This window comes from Eucyclogobius newberryi, unplaced genomic scaffold, assembly GCF_026437365.1.
Source record: "Eucyclogobius newberryi isolate DKJ021-1_F unplaced genomic scaffold, fEucNew1.0.hap1 SCAF_9, whole genome shotgun sequence".
Lineage (NCBI taxonomy): Eukaryota > Metazoa > Chordata > Actinopteri > Gobiiformes > Gobiidae > Eucyclogobius > Eucyclogobius newberryi.
Genome location: NW_027316532.1, coordinates 19,567,471 through 19,584,023, shown reverse-complemented (window position 1 = coordinate 19,584,023; position 16,553 = coordinate 19,567,471). Strand labels below are relative to the sequence as shown.

Here is a 16,553-nt window from a genome sequence, read left to right as displayed (position 1 = left end):
TTTCACTCAAGTACAAGTGCAAGTATACGTGTTTGAAAATCTAGTCAAAAAAGGACAAATACTCAAAAAATGTACTCAAAAACTGTGACTTTCCACCCTTGATATTCAGAATACATAAGACGAAGTAACAGAACGTGTTACAAAGTACATTTTATTGCAGGTTTTCAGTATTTTGTAAGTGAATACACAAAGTATTCTCGTTCTTGCACCGATTTTGTGGTATTCTTTTACTGTTTAAAGCACAATAAGCAAAAGTGCCCTGATTAATTATGTTTCGTGTGTAGTTTGGCCGCCCTCCAGTGTCAAATCTGTGTCAGTAGAAATTATACAAATAATACTCAAAAGACCAAGGAACAGTTTAACCATGTTTTATTATTTTAATTAATTACAAATGTGTTTAAATATAAAACATCTTCAAATTTGGGTAAATTCTCTGTCGCTGTTTGTCCACAATTTATCCAAAAATGCCTTTCTTCTTTGCTGTTTCGGGGGAAAATGAATAAATTAGACACAAATGTTCGATGTTGTAATTAGGGATGTCAAGATTGTTAGGTTAATCGATGATCGTGATTATTTGAGACATGATGTAATAGTAAAGACAAAAAAATTGAAATTGTGACATTTTTAGATGAAAAATGTTGTGTGTGGGTTTTAGATTGAATTTATATAAATAAAATAAATAAAATAAATAAAATAAATAAAATAAATAAAATAAATAAAATAAATAAAATAAATAAAATAAATAAAATAAATAAAATAAATAAAAATAAATTGTTGATGTTTATTCTCACAGTAGTCGTTACAGTAAAATTAGAAATGGTGACATCCCTAGTTGTAGTATTTGTACTTTGTTTCCGAGTGACTTTTACCCTTTTCCCGGATGGTGTAGAGAGCCTCCATCCCTCCCATCAGATGATCCGACACGTGACAGTGGAACAGCCACGTCCCGGCGACCTGAGGACGCATCTTCACCGTCTGAAAACAGCAAAAGCATAAGTCAACGAGCAGGAACGCTGTCAGGTGAAGGTAAAACACATGAGATATGAGTCGTCACTAAAACAAGAAGAAGAAACAAAGACACATTTGAGGAAGAATCGGCGCAGAAACAGGACAAACTTTCCTTGTTCCTGAACAGTTTTAGAATGATTTGGGTTGGATTTTGAGTTGGAGGCCACATGTTTAGAGAAAGAAAACGCTGTTATTTTGTACTTTAAACCAGTGTGTCTCGTGAACAGATGCACAAATGGATTGAGTTGAATATTTTAGCCATTTGGAAAAACACAACACAATCAACACAGCCACATTTACCAGAAAAAGACAGTAGCACGGACATAATTCACCACATTTATAGCTAAAAGGTGTGATTTGGTCAGTGTTTTAGTTTGCCTCGGATGCTTTTGACTCCAAACGGTTGAAAACAAAGCATTTTTTGAATCATAAATGTGGTGTTGAAGTTGGTCAAGTCTAATCTAATGGTTTGCCGAGAAAATCCACAATGATATTTCTCTGCACTTTAATAACAGATTGATACAAGTCTGTTCACGGTATTAGTCTGCGCGAGTTCAGATGTGATTGACGGGTGGATCAGTCGACTTTGTTGCGACTAAATGACAACGACCATTGAACTTAGATAAGTAAATCTGACTGCACCGCTCTGTTTGACCTGAAGAGGGCAGTAAAGTGACCAGTTGTGTGCTTTTTGGATGGTAGTTAATGATTATTCATACAGTGCTTATGAATGCTCGTTAAGATAATGGTGTTTGTATAAATAGTGCAAATAGTGAATTACAGACAATAAAAAAAAAAAAAAAATGTCTGTTTGCCGTAACCCGACTGTCCCGGTATGAAACTAGCCGACAGAAGAAAAAAAATCAGAATTTTGTTGAAAAAACTTCAAAATTATGTTTCAATTATTTCACCGACTCACCAACCTGTCTTTCTTAAACCATCTTTCCTCCCAAAGGACTGATAACGCATTACGTAACACATATGCGAATTCATATCCAGTCCTCCACATACATCTGTAACAAAACTGATTGCGCATGAGTGTCGTTATATTTCTTTTTACATGTTAGTTTGCCTCTGTCGGCGCCACTGAAGTGTCCATAGTGCATGTGTTTCTCTATCACGGTGTGAAATTTGACTTACACAATGCATTCTGGGATTAAAACACGCCCAGCAGCGTCATCATGGATGTATGGTCCCCCGCATGTTCCCCCCGCTCGCCTTCGCTACCAAAATAAAGGATAGCAGCGTACAAAAGGTCGATTGAAATATCTTAAAATTGTGAGAATTAGTCTCCCGATCGGATTGATAGAGACGTTTTCCGTCATTGACTGTTGAAGCCTGACCCCTGGCGGTCACTCCGAGTCAAAAAATGCTAAAATTTTGATATTTTTTTTTTGCCTTCAAAGTATAAAAAATAAGAATTTGCCTACCGTCCGACCCACTTGAAAAATGTTGACTCGGGTTACAGCAAACAGACAATTTATTTGGGGTAGCCTAATAATACTTTATAAATACTGACAGATGTTGGCCTTTAAAGAACTAAGTCACATTTCCACCTTATTAAATGTCTTTGTATGTCACTGTGACGGTCAATATGTATTTTTGGTGCCCGTCGTCGCCCCCGGCTGTCTCCGGGCGGGAAAACCAGCCTTGCAACAGTTGCCGACATCGACCCTAAGACGACCCTCCTGAGAAACCCTGGCCCCTTTTTTATATTTGGCGACACGTAATGTTTTTGTACGTGATTATACCGACTTATTCTCTTTTTTTCACAAGGGAGCTGCAGAGATGCTTAGTTCTGCTTTAAACACACGTGACTCTCTCTTGGCCCGACGTTCCTTCATCCGGATTTGGTGTTAGCGCTTCCTCTACTGGCCCCGACATGTAAGCACACAGAAAAACACCGCACCGCTACTTCTGACTTGACAGATCTGGGAAATCTGACCGTTTTAGTGAGGAACTGAATAAAATAAAATAAATAAAATAAATAAAATAAATAAAATAAATAAAATAAATAAAATAAATAAAATAAATAAAATAAATAAATGAAATAAAATAAATACAATAAATACAATAAATACAATAAATGAAATAAATGAAATAAATGAAATAAATGAAATAAATGAAATAAATAATTGGTGACTCTAAATTGGCCCTACCGAATGGAAATGAGAGGGAGTGAATGGCTGGGTTAATGTCTATGTCTCTGTGTTGGCCCTGCGACCAGTTGGCCACTGTCCAGGGTGTACCCCGCCTAAGGCCCGAAGTCACTGGGATTGGCTCCAGTCACCCGTGACCCCGAAAGGGAACAAGAGGTAGAAAATGGATGGAATTCAATGAATTAAAAAAAAAAAAATCATAATAATAATAATCTACTGGCCCCGACATGTAAGCACACAGAAAAACACTGCACCTCTACTTTTGACTTGACAAATCTGGGAAATCTGAGCGTTTTAGTGAGGAACTGAAGTTAAATGCAGCTCCCGGTGTGTTTTTGATGATGGAACAATGTCAACATATTTTGCATACTATGTCCTTTGAGTGTTTTAACTTCCTCAAGTGTTTGTTTACCTGAAAGGTGGCAGGGAACAGCTCGTAGACGTCGGTGCGATGAGGTCCTCCTAAGAGCTAAGCAGATACACAACAGCAGAGTCAACTCACCACATTCTCCTTTTGTACGGACACAGGATGTACGGACACGGGATGTACGGACACGGGATGTACGGACACAGGATGTACGGACACAGGATGTACGGACAGGATGTACGGACACAGGATGTACGGACACAGGATGTACGGACAGTATGTACGGACACGGGATGTACGGACACGGGATGTACGGACGGGATGTACGGACACGGGATGTACGGACACGGGATGTACGGACAGGATGTACGGACACGGGATGTACGGACACGGGATGTACGGACACGGGATGTACGGACACGGGATGTACGGACAGGATGTACGGACACGGGATGTACGGACACGGGATGTACGGACACAGGATGTACGGACAGTATGTACGGACACGGGATGTACAGACACGGGATGTACGGACAGGATGTACGGACACGGGATGTACGGACACGGGATGTACGGACAGGATGTACGGACACGGGATGTACGGACACGGGATGTACGGAGACGGGATGTACGGACACGGGATGTACGGACACGGGATGTACGGACAGGATGTACGGACACAGGATGTACGGACACGGGATGTACGGACACGGGATGTACGGGGACAGGATGTACGGACAGGATGTACGGACACAGGATGTACGGACAGGATGTACGGACACGGGATGTACGGACACGGGATGTACGGACAGGATGTACGGACACAGGATGTACGGACAGGATGTACGGACACGGGATGTACAGACACAGGATGTACGGACAGGATGTACGGACACAGGATGTACGGACACGGGATGTACGGAGCACCTTTAGCGCACAGACAAACACAACTAAAGAGCTCATGCACGTGTCGGCGTCACAAAATTTTAATTGAAACTAATGATGCCGGCCAAAATTATCCGTGATGGACGTATTATCGATGACAAAAGAAAGACGGAACATTTTACTAGATTGTCAAAAGCTCCAGATCGACAAAAAAGTGGATTTCTGTAATTACATGAACTGTAGTGAGTCAAGGCGCTCATTTGGGGTTTTATTTTGGGAAAGTTTTGATCATCATCTCATAACGATTCAAAATCTTTGTCGAGATTGTGAACTGACAATTTTATAAATTATTGATCTGCTAATTAAGTGAGTGAGAGAGAGGTTTAAAGAGAAATGATCCCAAATGAGATTTAAAAACAGCATTAGCATGATTGATCGATATTATTGACCAATGATTTTCAGGTGTTTATCAATTTTTTCTAAATTCTTTTTTTACCTCTCTTTCTGGTTTGAGCTTGCAGGTAGAAAAAATATACGCACCATGTACCTTTACTTTTTGATTGCGTCCAAAAGCAAAAAAAAAAACAGCCCATTGAGAGAAAAAAACGAAAACATCATGATTTTTAGTTTTTTTTGTTTTTGGGCTGCGTTGTCTTGGTACTGATTTATTTTTATCATCAATACATTTATAAGTCTATTATTTTTATTTTTTTGACGCTCTCAAACTAACCTGGCTTTTTATTTTATTTTATTATTATTTTTTGGGCCTCTCAGGGCTTCCGTACATAACGTATCCATAAACACAAATCATCGACACACCAAACTTAAAAGTGCTTTTTCAGTAAACTTCTGTTCTGTTTTTCTGTAAAGATTGATTATGTTCTGACTGTAGAGTCTTGGTCCACACCTTGTACTCGACGCTGTGCCCGTGCCAGTGCGCCGTGTGGATGTCCGTGGCGGTGCCCATGCCCATCAGATACCAGTACACTTTATCGCCCACCTCCATGTTCAGGCCGGGCACGTTGGCGTACATGTAACCGTTAATCGCTGCCAAACAGAACGGACACATTTCAATGAGACATCTCGAGACATCCAGGCTGAAAATATATCTGAAAAACAGCTAGAATTACAGTTAAATTAAGCTCTGTTCTATAGTATTTCACGGTAATTCCTCGATATTTAAAAGGATCTGACCGTGCATCGTGTTGCTTTCTATAAATCCTTCTTCGCTCTTCAGGTTTGGTCTTGGATTTCTGACGTGGGTCCTGATGTTTTCATCCAAATACCTGGAATTTAAAAAATATAAAATAATTAGAATAAGGAGAAACATAAAGAGCGAAATAAAATAAATGAAATAAATACATGAAATAATTAAATAAATAAATACAAAATTCAAAAAATAAATAAAATGCAAAAAATAAAATAAAATAAAATAAATAAAATAAATAAAATAAATAAAATAAATAAAATAAATAAAATAAATAAAATAAATAAATAGAATAAAATTAATAAAACGAATAAAATAAATAAAATAAGAAAAGAAATACCAGCTTTCATTCTCATCAAAGATCAGGAAAAGCGTTGCAAACTCTTCCACTTCCTTCTTCATACCCAAACTCCTGTAAAAACACAATCTGAGTCCATTATCCAGTCACATGGCCAAACATAACATTAGAAAACAGGTCCAAGCTTTTACTTTACATCATGCATTTACAAAGTACAAGTACAAATGTAGTCGACTCAAGAAATACTTAAGGAAAGCAAACCACAAAAGCAACTATTTATTTATTAGGGCTGCAACAAGTTAATCCCAACTAATTTAGTAATTAAATAATTGTTAACTGGTCCATACTTGGGTTCTAAAACATGTCATGAGCTGAAAAAAGAAGTTCTATGACTCAAATTGAGCCACAATTGCCTGAAAATGACACGAAAAATGTGTAAATTCAGTGTATTTGATGAAGACACTCTTTTGTCCATGAATCCTGTGTCCAGATCCTCAAACGCTTCACTTCAGCTTCATCTGGGGAAAATGTGATTAAAAACTTTTCTTTATAAACAACTAGTCAATTAATCGAAAGAATAATCTCTAGACTAATTGATTTGCCAAATGATCGTTGGTTGCAGCCCTATTTTTTATACAAAAGCTCCAAGAAAATAAGACACCATCGACGATTAATCAACTAAACTGCTAAAACAACCTTAAAATAGAGCTTATACTTTGTTGAATGCAATTAACTCTTCTGAACTTACTCTCATGATCTTGCAGGGTTGCTCGGTTATGGAAAAAAATGAAATGAAAAAATCTGATTTATTTAGGTCGTGGTTAAAATGTGAAACAATTGTATGTGAACTGCACAGGGAACATGGAGTTTATCATCATTTATAAGTAATGTTTGGTGTTTAAAGCCACTGTAGTTTGGACGCTTTTCAAACAGCGCAGAACAATTGGTGCGTTTAAATGATGAAAGCTGCTCTGACCTGCCCCAGCTGCGGCGGCAGATGACCAAAGGCCCCACCAGGCCACTGTACATGTCCTTAAAGAAACACACACATTTAACACGACAGTTTCACACACACAGGACGTATTTAACCCACGTGTAGTCGTACTTTAATGACGTCCACGGTGGAGTAGTACGCGGACACGGAACAGTCCTCCTGAAAATTCGTAGGGCCAGTGTTTTTGGTCACGTACCAGTAGTAAGAGTGAGTTTCGCCTGGAAACACAAAGAGCACACTTGACACGCGGGAATATCCAAAATGATCAATAGTGGTGGGATTAAAGCAATGGAGGAGAGGTATTTGAACTTCTAAAAGGGCATAAAGACTAAAAACCTCAGTTGTAGTCATCTGGACTCAGAGGCTAGAGGACTACCTTTGATTTGGCGCCATCTACTGGCTGCAGAGGGATTTACACACAGTTGGAGGTATTTTTCACTCACTTCCGGGTCTCAGCACACAGTTGTACTGATTGTGATTAGACGGGAGGAATTCACAGAATGAGTCTGGAGATGATTTATGGAGTTAAAAACAGCAGAAGATTCTCACGGAGGAGATTCAGTGTTTTTCAGTGTTTTTGTGGCTTAGAGGGAGAGGACCTTATAACTAGGATTCAAACAAGTGTGAATGAAGCTTAATGTTGCTCCAGCTGTGTTTGTGATGAGGAACAATGTTAAAACATGGTTAAATGAGAGATAATTATATGTCCTTTAACACGTTAGACCAATTTACAATTTACAATTTAAACCAGCGTTTCTCATGAAAACAGTCTTACAAATGCAGTGGGATATGTAGATTTCCATTTGTTGGCCAACCAAATAAATGTATCTTGGCCTAATTCCTGAAAATGAAACATAACTTCTTTATATGGGCAGCTAATTGTTCTGTGTTCGGCCGTCGCGAACGCCAACAGTTGATTTTAGCGGGCTCGAGACTGAAAAAGGTTAGGAAACAGTGGTTTAAACTACCGTCCTCCAGCTGTTGGTTTTGTACCTGGTGCCGTGGCGTGGACCTCCGGCGTCTCTGTCTTCACTCCGTAAGCATGAATGGAGTACGGCCGAGATGCCATGTTTTTGAAAACCACCTTCACTTTGTCTCCAACGTCTGCGTGAATCATGGGACCTAAGAGTACACGAGTAAAGTCAACACGCAACGGTTTTATGCTATTCAAATCATCTAAAAATCTGTATAAATTGGTTCATTCAGAATATATTCATTGTGTAGTTTCAACATATTTATTTTGTCCTCATTATTTTTGATTAAAATATAGACAAAATAATGAAACCTGTAAGAAATATGCTGGAAAAAGTGACTTAAACTACAGCCAGAACTTCCCAAAACAAGATAAACAATCATTTCAGCTCATGTGCATAATCACGATGGCATCGTTTTGATTTCTTAAGTTACCCATGATGCCGAGGTGTTCCATATCCGGCGTTCTTGCCACTGGCTTGGTGAACTTGTCGTTGGTGTACTGGCGATAAACTACTTTCTTGTATGTCGAGCCGATGTATCCTCCATCTTTGTCCAGAAAAGCTGTCGCTGGACTACATTTGTAAAGAAGAAGAAATGTTTTCAAATCCAACTTTTAATCCAAAATTGCAAGTATTTTCAAGATATCAATGCGCTATCAATGACGTTGGCATTTACCTGTCGTTGTTTTGGAATTGCTGTTCCTCCCAGGTCCTGTTGGGGGCGTAGTTCCAGTCCAGCTCCACCGCAGCGATGTAGTAGGCCTTTGAATGCAGCATGACCTCGCCCTGCCGCTGGAAAATGCTGCACTTCTTCACAGTGTAGTTGGCCCTCATTCCACCGTGGTAGTTACTGACTGTGGGAGACACCACCTCGAACTCGCCTGACGGGGGCGCAACAGGACATCGCACACATGTAAATGTCATGTTTACTGGTAAACAAAGGAGCGCACTGGCTATATTGTTGTTGATTTTGGGGAGCCTGACCCAGTGTTCACCAGTGTTTTTAGTTTGTCTAGTTTTAGTTGATGAAAATGTCACGTTCATTTAGTTGTGGTCAATAGTTTTGGTCAATCCGAACAGATATATTTTAGTTTACGACTGTGTTGCGTCGCGTTTCTGCTCTGGTTTAAGGGTCTAAATCTAGTCAATGTCCCGTTCATCCATTTATGTTTAGTTTTTATTAATTTGACAAAAATATCAGTACGTTTTATTTCGTTTTAGGTTAGCAAACTATGACATTGACAAAAACTAGTCTTTTGCAACTGGAAATAATATGTATATTTTTCTAATTCATTTGTTATTTATTATTAACTTTTGTAACATGTGAACTGCCGTGTCACTTGTAGTAAATAAATCAAATGTGTCTGAGTCTAAGAGGGCTAGAAAACTGAGGAAACTGAAGAACATTGTGTTTCTCGGGCTTCTGTATAAAAATCCATTTAGGATTTTTTTCAGACAAACTTTGCAATTGCGATTCGTATTTTGAGAGATTCTGTTTGACGTCCACATTTTAAACTCGTACGGGAGCTTGAGAGAAGACTGCAATGCCAACTGCTAAACTAATCTAAGAACATCTAAATTGACAGGTGTTGTGGGTTTTAGACATGACTAAAAACCGACGTAGAGGAAATTATGTCACTCAAATAAACTGCAGTCTTTGTGATTTCGAGTTGATTTCAATACATCTTGCGGCCCCGTATGGCATCTTTCGGGGCCCGGCTTTGCTCGAGGGTAATGCCCATAGTTACCCATGCTGTCGGGCTCCATGGTGACGGTGTGGGACACGTGAGGAAACACGCTGATGCTGTCTCTGCGGTTCTGTCGGAAAAGGAAGCGGTTTCCCTCAAAGTGCAGACTGTTCAGGTCGGCCTCGGAGCCCAGGCCGGACAGATGCCACGACACCTTGTCCCCCTTGCACATGCTCAGCCCCGGCACGTTCCGGTACACGAAGCCGTTTATGGCTGGAGACGGGACCAACAAAGGGGAATTCAATGACAACGTTCAAGAAGAAACTGGCTTTTTCAATAAATAGCAGGTTATTTACAGCGGGTTGAGTGTCTCTCTTCATATGTTTCTTCTCTTAATATAGCGTGCTTCTGAAAGTTGTATTGTCGCAAAATACTTCATACTTATAATTGTGTTTGATATGTTTGATATATGTATGTATGATATTTGTCTCTGCTAGAAAAATAATCAACACTAAAACAAAAACACTGTTTCGTTCTCATTAAACCTACACTTTATTGATTGAAAATGTCATCAACTTGACTCGTTTTTCTCAAAAACGTATGACAAACCACAAGTCATTCATTAATAAAAAGTGTTTGTTTAAAGAAAAACACGAATGGAATGTATTGGGATGTAAATGTATTTAATATGTCTTTACAAAGGTTGAGAAGTAACTGAACCGGAACTGGACAAGACTCTTTTTTTGGCAAATGTTCGTAATAAGGGTTGAGAGTACAAAGTATTGTCCTTCCTCCTTTTGTGCACATCTAACTTTAATTTGGTTTAAATAAAATAAATGTGTCCAAATAAAAGATAATGAAATGAAATAAACATGAAATCACGTGTTTGGAAAGAGTTCTGCCGCAAAATGTACCACGATTAAGCAAAATACTAGTTGTGTTTACAAAGTGGTTCACCATCGCAAGCGTGATTTTCATAATGAGTTAATAACCTTTTCTGTGTTTTCTGTGTAAATGTTCATACGAAGTATGGATTCTGTGTAATGTTTTTTATCTAAAATGATAAAAACCATTACCGAACCACACTGACGTAAAAACATGCAGTGTACGATGACGGTCTCGAGACATCCGGGCGTAAAACAATTTCGGAGCGGACTTTTTAAGCCGCCAACAAGAGCAGTTGGCGGCTAAAAACAAAGGAAATTCAACTTTTTAGTACGTGGTGGACTATATTTTTGCCGCGGCCCGTCTGAGCAGAAGGCGGGACCCTCACCGTGCATCTTGTTGCTCTCCACGAAGCCCTCGTCGTCCTTCCTCACCGTCGCTGGCGTCCGAGTGAAGCTCTTGATGTTGTCGTCCAGGTACCAGCTCAGGTTCTCGTCGAAGATCGAGGCCAAAAGGTGGAACTCTTTGTCGTAGTTTTTCTGGCCGGAAACAAAAAACAAACACGATCAAAAGCTCCTTCTGTCTTACACCAGCAACGACAACGTGCTGGTGGGTCAGATATTTGAGCTAATCTGACATGGCACCGCTTGTAACTGCCTCCGATTCACTTTTTTATTGTCTTTCTGGAGAATCCGATTATTGGCAAATGGTAAAAGTAATGAACTAATGTGGCAAAAGACAAAAACAAAAACGAAAATGGCAACGATTGAAAGACGGAATTGTACTTTTACCACTCCAAAAATCCACGCCAAAAATCAGATCGAAATATTGGTTTATCTGATTTGACGGGGCCTCACCTTTCAGGCACGTGTTAAATTGCTACAAGAAAGAAAAGCTAGACAGAGCGTACTTTACCAGCTGAAAATGTCACGTGCGGGACTTAAATGAAAAAGGAAAGAAAATCAAACGAAAACAAAAGCTCCCGTCTCCATCTGAGAGCGAGACTTCCTCAAAGCTACGAAACAATCAATGAAAGCTTATTTTACGCCCCTGGATGATTTATGTATTTCTCTGAACAGGGACGGCACACGTGAAGGGCAAAGTTAATCTTCCGTTGTGAGGCGACAGACAGAAAACACAAACAAATAAACCTGTGAAACGATATAACAATGATAGTTAAAGGAGACGTATCATGCCTTTTTTCCAGGTAACTGTAGACCATCATTTTACATTTAGTTCATTCATAATCGCAAAATATTTGGTCTAAAATGGCCCAGAAGTAGAAACAGGTCCATTGACTTCCTGTTCAAAACTGCAGATCCTATAAGCCCAACCCCTTTATACTGATAAGTCCCGCCTCTTCACAGTGACGTTCCCCCTTAACAAGCGGCGGATTGTCATGTACGTGTTTTCATTTTTGAAAAGTGGACATTTTAGAACCACTCTCAACTTTTCAGCGAATCACATCAAAGAACGGAGATGTGAGAGGGGATAGGGGGAAGGTGAAAACAGGACTTTTATGAGCACTCAAGCAGGATTAACTAAAGCGTGCATGAATCAATCAAAATCCAACTTTGGGTAAACTAGAGCTGCGAGATCTCACTTTGAACAGATTAGCAAATCAAATAATCATCATCAAATCATTTCCGACACAAATAACAAAATATAATGTCTAATTCTGTATAAAAACTGCTAACTGCTAAGCTAAGTTTAGAACTGAACAAACGCTCTGAAATACAAGTGAGTCTTCAGTATTTTTGTCTGTATGATTTGAATGAGAACGTTTGACAGAATCCTATTTTTTATTTATGACTTTTTTCTGATTGTTTGTTTGTTTGTTTGTTTGCTTGTTTTCTGTTTGTGATGTCACAGTTGACGTGTTTGTACCGAAAGCAAAATCCACGTGTGGCCATAAATAAAGATTCTGATTCTTATTAAAACATAAATCTAATCAAAATTGCGCTGCCCTAGAGGAAACACCGGTGTAACAAGCTTTTTAAAGTTGAGTTTGTACAGTGTGTCCCCTTTAATAGCAGAAGTGGTGACATGAAGTACCTGCAGCCCCTTCTTGAGCGTGTTGTCTCTGCAGATGAGCATCGGCCCCACCAGTCCGGAGCTGGTGTCTTTGACGGGGTCCACACCAGAGTAGTACATGTATGTGAGGCAGTCCCCCTCGCCCTCCACGGGACCCGCTCCGTCGGGCACGCTCCACTCATACGTGTGCACCGTCCCGGGACGCACCTGAGCGGCCGCCAGAGGGGTCACCACTCCTGAACGATGACATGAACGTGTTAATGCTTTGAATGTTCCACTGCGCGTCATTAAATGTGTATACATCTCCATGGAGACGAGCCCCACAGCTCACAATCTGTTTTATCAGAGGTTTATAGCTTCAAATGCACCTGAACAGTTACACTGTGCAGCTTTAAAGTCTGTTAAGTGTACAAAGGTTGAGTTTGCTAGGTCTATGACATAATATTAAAAGTATTATTGTATGTACTGTATATTGTTTCAAGTAGAATGCTTCCTGGAGGAGGGGCTGAAACTAGTGTGATGTCATCAATTACAAACAGAAAGTGAAATTATGAACCTAAAAGTGGGCTGATCTGTGATAACATGTATTGATCTTTAGGGATCATCTCAAAATGGGTTGAAGCTGAAAAGACTTAATTTGTTTCATCTCTCTCTCTTGACCCCCTCCCCCCCAAAAGACTTTGTCTGGCTTCACCAAAATGTTACGTGTTGATAAAACGATAGTAGCTTGATGGACCCTGCTCACCTCTAGTGAACATCCCTGAACATCCTTTGGTAAGTTTATATTTAGAAGTTATGAACTCTCCAAATAATGTCACCTGTCGCGCATGTTTGTTTACTCAATCCACATGGTCCACGGGCCCTAGGGGCCCTACGGCACATCCCATTCAACTCAAACTGTGAGATGACCACATTGAGATAGTCTCAAGAGGATGAGAGAGTGAGAAACTAATGTTTCTTGTCAAAACCTGTAATGTTTAGACCTTAGACATGTCAGAATGACAGAAGCAGTACATGCGCTTTTGTCTCAGTGAGAATCTCACGTCTTCTGTGATTGGCCGAAACCTCATGTGGGGTTTGTGTTGGTCGTTTTTCAGGGCAGTGCGTAGCACGTTACTAGAGCCAAATCTCTTGATCATTTGCTGCACCGTGTCTTGCCGCAAAAAAGCTTTTCCAACTTTTCTGCACCAGCCGCGTTGGCGATGGCGACGCCCCGCCCCTCGCGCCGGCCAAGGCGCGCCGTGATCCCCCGCACGCACCCGCTGTGCTCCGCGCACGCACTCGCCACCTAATGTTGGCCTAATGCTTGTTGCCGATAAGAGTTTTTTAGCATTTCAAAACAATGACTGCCACAACGATGTATTGAAGCTTCAAAGCAACAAAAAGACGAAATGCAGGTTCAACCTCCCCTCCCCCCAAGACGAAAAATATTAAGTCTTTTCAGCTTCCACCCATTTTGAGATGATCCCTTACTGCATTTTAGTTCAATGAGTCGTCCGACCTGTAGGGGGCACTTGATGTTTATTTCTGTTTTGTTTGGTTTTGTTTACAATGGTAAGATCCTTTTGATCTCACTATTGAATGCAGCGGAAAAACATAGTAAATATAGACTAGACTCCCCGGCGTTTGACACTTACGCGGTTGTTTCTTCAGCTCCCTCAGCCTCTTCTCAGTGTGACTCTCTGCACGTTCCAAACACAAACAGGGTTAATATTTCAGACGGAGACGTGGGCGACCTGCTCGGCGACGCACCCTCCAGCTCGTTGTGGTAGAGCGTGCCGTCCTGCTCCACGCTGTACTGGACTCCGTGAGGCTGGACGCTGTACGGGCGACTGGCTTTGTTCTTGAACACCACCCGGATCGTGTCCCTCTCCTGGGCTCGGATCACGGGCCCTGCAGAGCCACGAACCACACGTTTATCCACCTCAAATACACTTTATACATGTCAAATACACTTTATTTATACATGTTTTTACAGCACGTTTTATACACTGCAGGCGAAACATTAAATACACATGCTCTACCTGTGCTCATCACCAAAATGATAAAAACAAATAAATAAATAAATAAATACTATACAATGATATCAAGTACAATAAAATAGTAAAATAATAAAAAATCTGTAAATAAATAATCTAAAAGAATAAATAGTTGCTAAAAACAACAAATAGAATAAAAACTATACAACATTTTAAAAAGTAATAAAATAACTAGGTAAAATATATATAATATGAAATAAAATGATAATATAATACATAATATAATTTTAAAAATGTGTTTAAAATGTCAGAACAAATTCTTATTTTATAACAAATCTTATCACAATTGTCAAAAACATTGAGACTTTTTAAATACGCCAACTATAAATAATGGTTAAATAAAATATAGTGACTACAGACTTCTAGAGAGAGAATAAAGTGTATGATGCAAATAAAAATGAAAATGCTATATTTTTTGCCTATTTGATTTAATAAAGTTTGTTGGTCGGTGGCGCAGTGGTTAGGGACATTGCACATGTGTGGTTGGTGTCAATAGATAAATAACATAATGATTATTTGTTGCGATTGGTTAATTATTCATTAATGCCAAACTTGTCAGAAAAATTGCAATTCAACTTTTTTTTCCAAAATTGTGGGGCCGTTTGGCATCGTCAAAAACATTTACACCCAGCCTCAGATACTACATGATACTAAAACAAGTATCAATACTGGAAAAATTACACAAATGGGAGACATTTTCTGTAAATGTTGTGTAAATTACCCAGAATCCCCAGATGCTGCTCCTCTGGACTGCGTAACATCTTGGTCATGAAACTGTTGTCGGTGTATTCCACGTAACGGGCCTTTTTGTATCGACTCCCGATCCTCTGGGCTCCTGAGGTCACGAACGCCTCGGCCTCGCTGCGCAAACAACAACAGTCACACTGCAACTCTGTCTTTTTACACTATTACACTTTATTTTCACGAGGACCAAGGCTTCTAACCACTGTAACAACAGACAAACAACAACAAAATATCCCCAACACTATTTCAATCAATTGAGTTGATAGAATAACTACTGATGGATTAGATTTGTGTGTGAAATTACATGATTTACCAACATCGCTTTGCTAAAGACATAGCATCCTGCTTCCGAAGAGTGCACACGCTTTTTTGCTCGCTCCGCTTGCTATCGCTGCTTTCCTTATTTATTTTGCTTTTTAATCAGTTTTTGTCTTCCAAACATTTTTGCTTTAGACTTTTTCAAGTAAACCAAGGATTTTAAGAACATTTTTCCAGTTTTAACGACATATCTGACGCCAGCGACATGTCCGTGAGAAGAAGGGAGAAAGACTGTGAACGCTGTCGGAAATATCAACAAGAAATTAATGAGCTGAAAACACGGATATTTGTTTTGGAATCTGAAAAAGTTCTTCACGATACAATTCCTGTGTCAACCGACGGTAAGAAGAGCACACTTTTTACAAGAAAAACTGCTACTTTCAACCTAAACCGCAGTGACTCTGTGTCGTTTCCAAAACTGTCTAAAAACCAGAAAGACCAGGCTGTTTCTTGGAACAAACTTGGAGCAAAGCCTAAACGATACAAAGATAACGTGAAGTCACCTAAAATACAGCTCACCAACAGATTTTTACCACTTTCAGAGATGGAATTAAATGAAAAAAGGAAAGATGACGTGGCCAAAATACAGCAAGGAGGAACTGTGCCACAAGCCAAGGTCACAGAGATTGTTTTAGTTGGGAACGGCGCGATAAGTCACGTGACGCATGAAAAGATAAACACACATTCTTTTCCAAGCGCCACTGTTTCTGAGATAACGTCACTCCTTCCAAATATTATGGCTAAGCATGGAGGAGCTAAACAGCTGATTGTGCACGTGGGTGCAGTGGACATGCGGCGGGAACAGACTGAAGTTTTGAAAAAAGACTTCTTGAAGTTATTCGACGTGCTTGATAAAATGGAAATCAAAACATTCATAAGTGGACCTCTTCCAAACATCGACAGGAGGATAAACAAGTTTAGCCGGCTTCTTCAGCTGAACACATGGCTGTCCA

At 39.7% G+C, this 16,553-nt stretch overlaps 1 protein-coding gene across 3 annotated transcripts in view; it reads right to left on the bottom strand.

Annotated features, from left to right (window-relative positions):
* Positions 1-352: 352 nt before the first annotated feature.
* The window catches only part of cp (ceruloplasmin), a 33,238-nt gene continuing 17,037 nt past the window's right edge, over positions 353-16,553 (bottom strand). For 2 of the 3 annotated variants that reach the window (XM_072439412.1, XM_072439414.1), the window contains 17 exons: positions 15,260-15,399; positions 14,252-14,392; positions 14,137-14,181; positions 12,521-12,735; positions 10,854-11,004; positions 9,641-9,853; positions 8,569-8,773; positions 8,326-8,465; positions 7,912-8,040; positions 7,030-7,136; positions 6,901-6,956; positions 5,967-6,038; positions 5,614-5,705; positions 5,327-5,466; positions 3,580-3,636; positions 870-975; positions 353-480 (listed from right to left, as the gene is read on the bottom strand). In XM_072439412.1, the coding sequence (XP_072295513.1) occupies positions 455-480; positions 870-975; positions 3,580-3,636; positions 5,327-5,466; positions 5,614-5,705; positions 5,967-6,038; positions 6,901-6,956; positions 7,030-7,136; positions 7,912-8,040; positions 8,326-8,465; positions 8,569-8,773; positions 9,641-9,853; positions 10,854-11,004; positions 12,521-12,735; positions 14,137-14,181; positions 14,252-14,392; positions 15,260-15,399 (2,035 nt within the window). In that variant the 3' untranslated portion in view covers positions 353-454. The remainder of the gene's footprint in view (positions 481-869; positions 976-3,579; positions 3,637-5,326; positions 5,467-5,613; positions 5,706-5,966; positions 6,039-6,900; positions 6,957-7,029; positions 7,137-7,911; positions 8,041-8,325; positions 8,466-8,568; positions 8,774-9,640; positions 9,854-10,853; positions 11,005-12,520; positions 12,736-14,136; positions 14,182-14,251; positions 14,393-15,259; positions 15,400-16,553) is intronic. The other variant, XM_072439413.1, reaches the window with a different exon arrangement.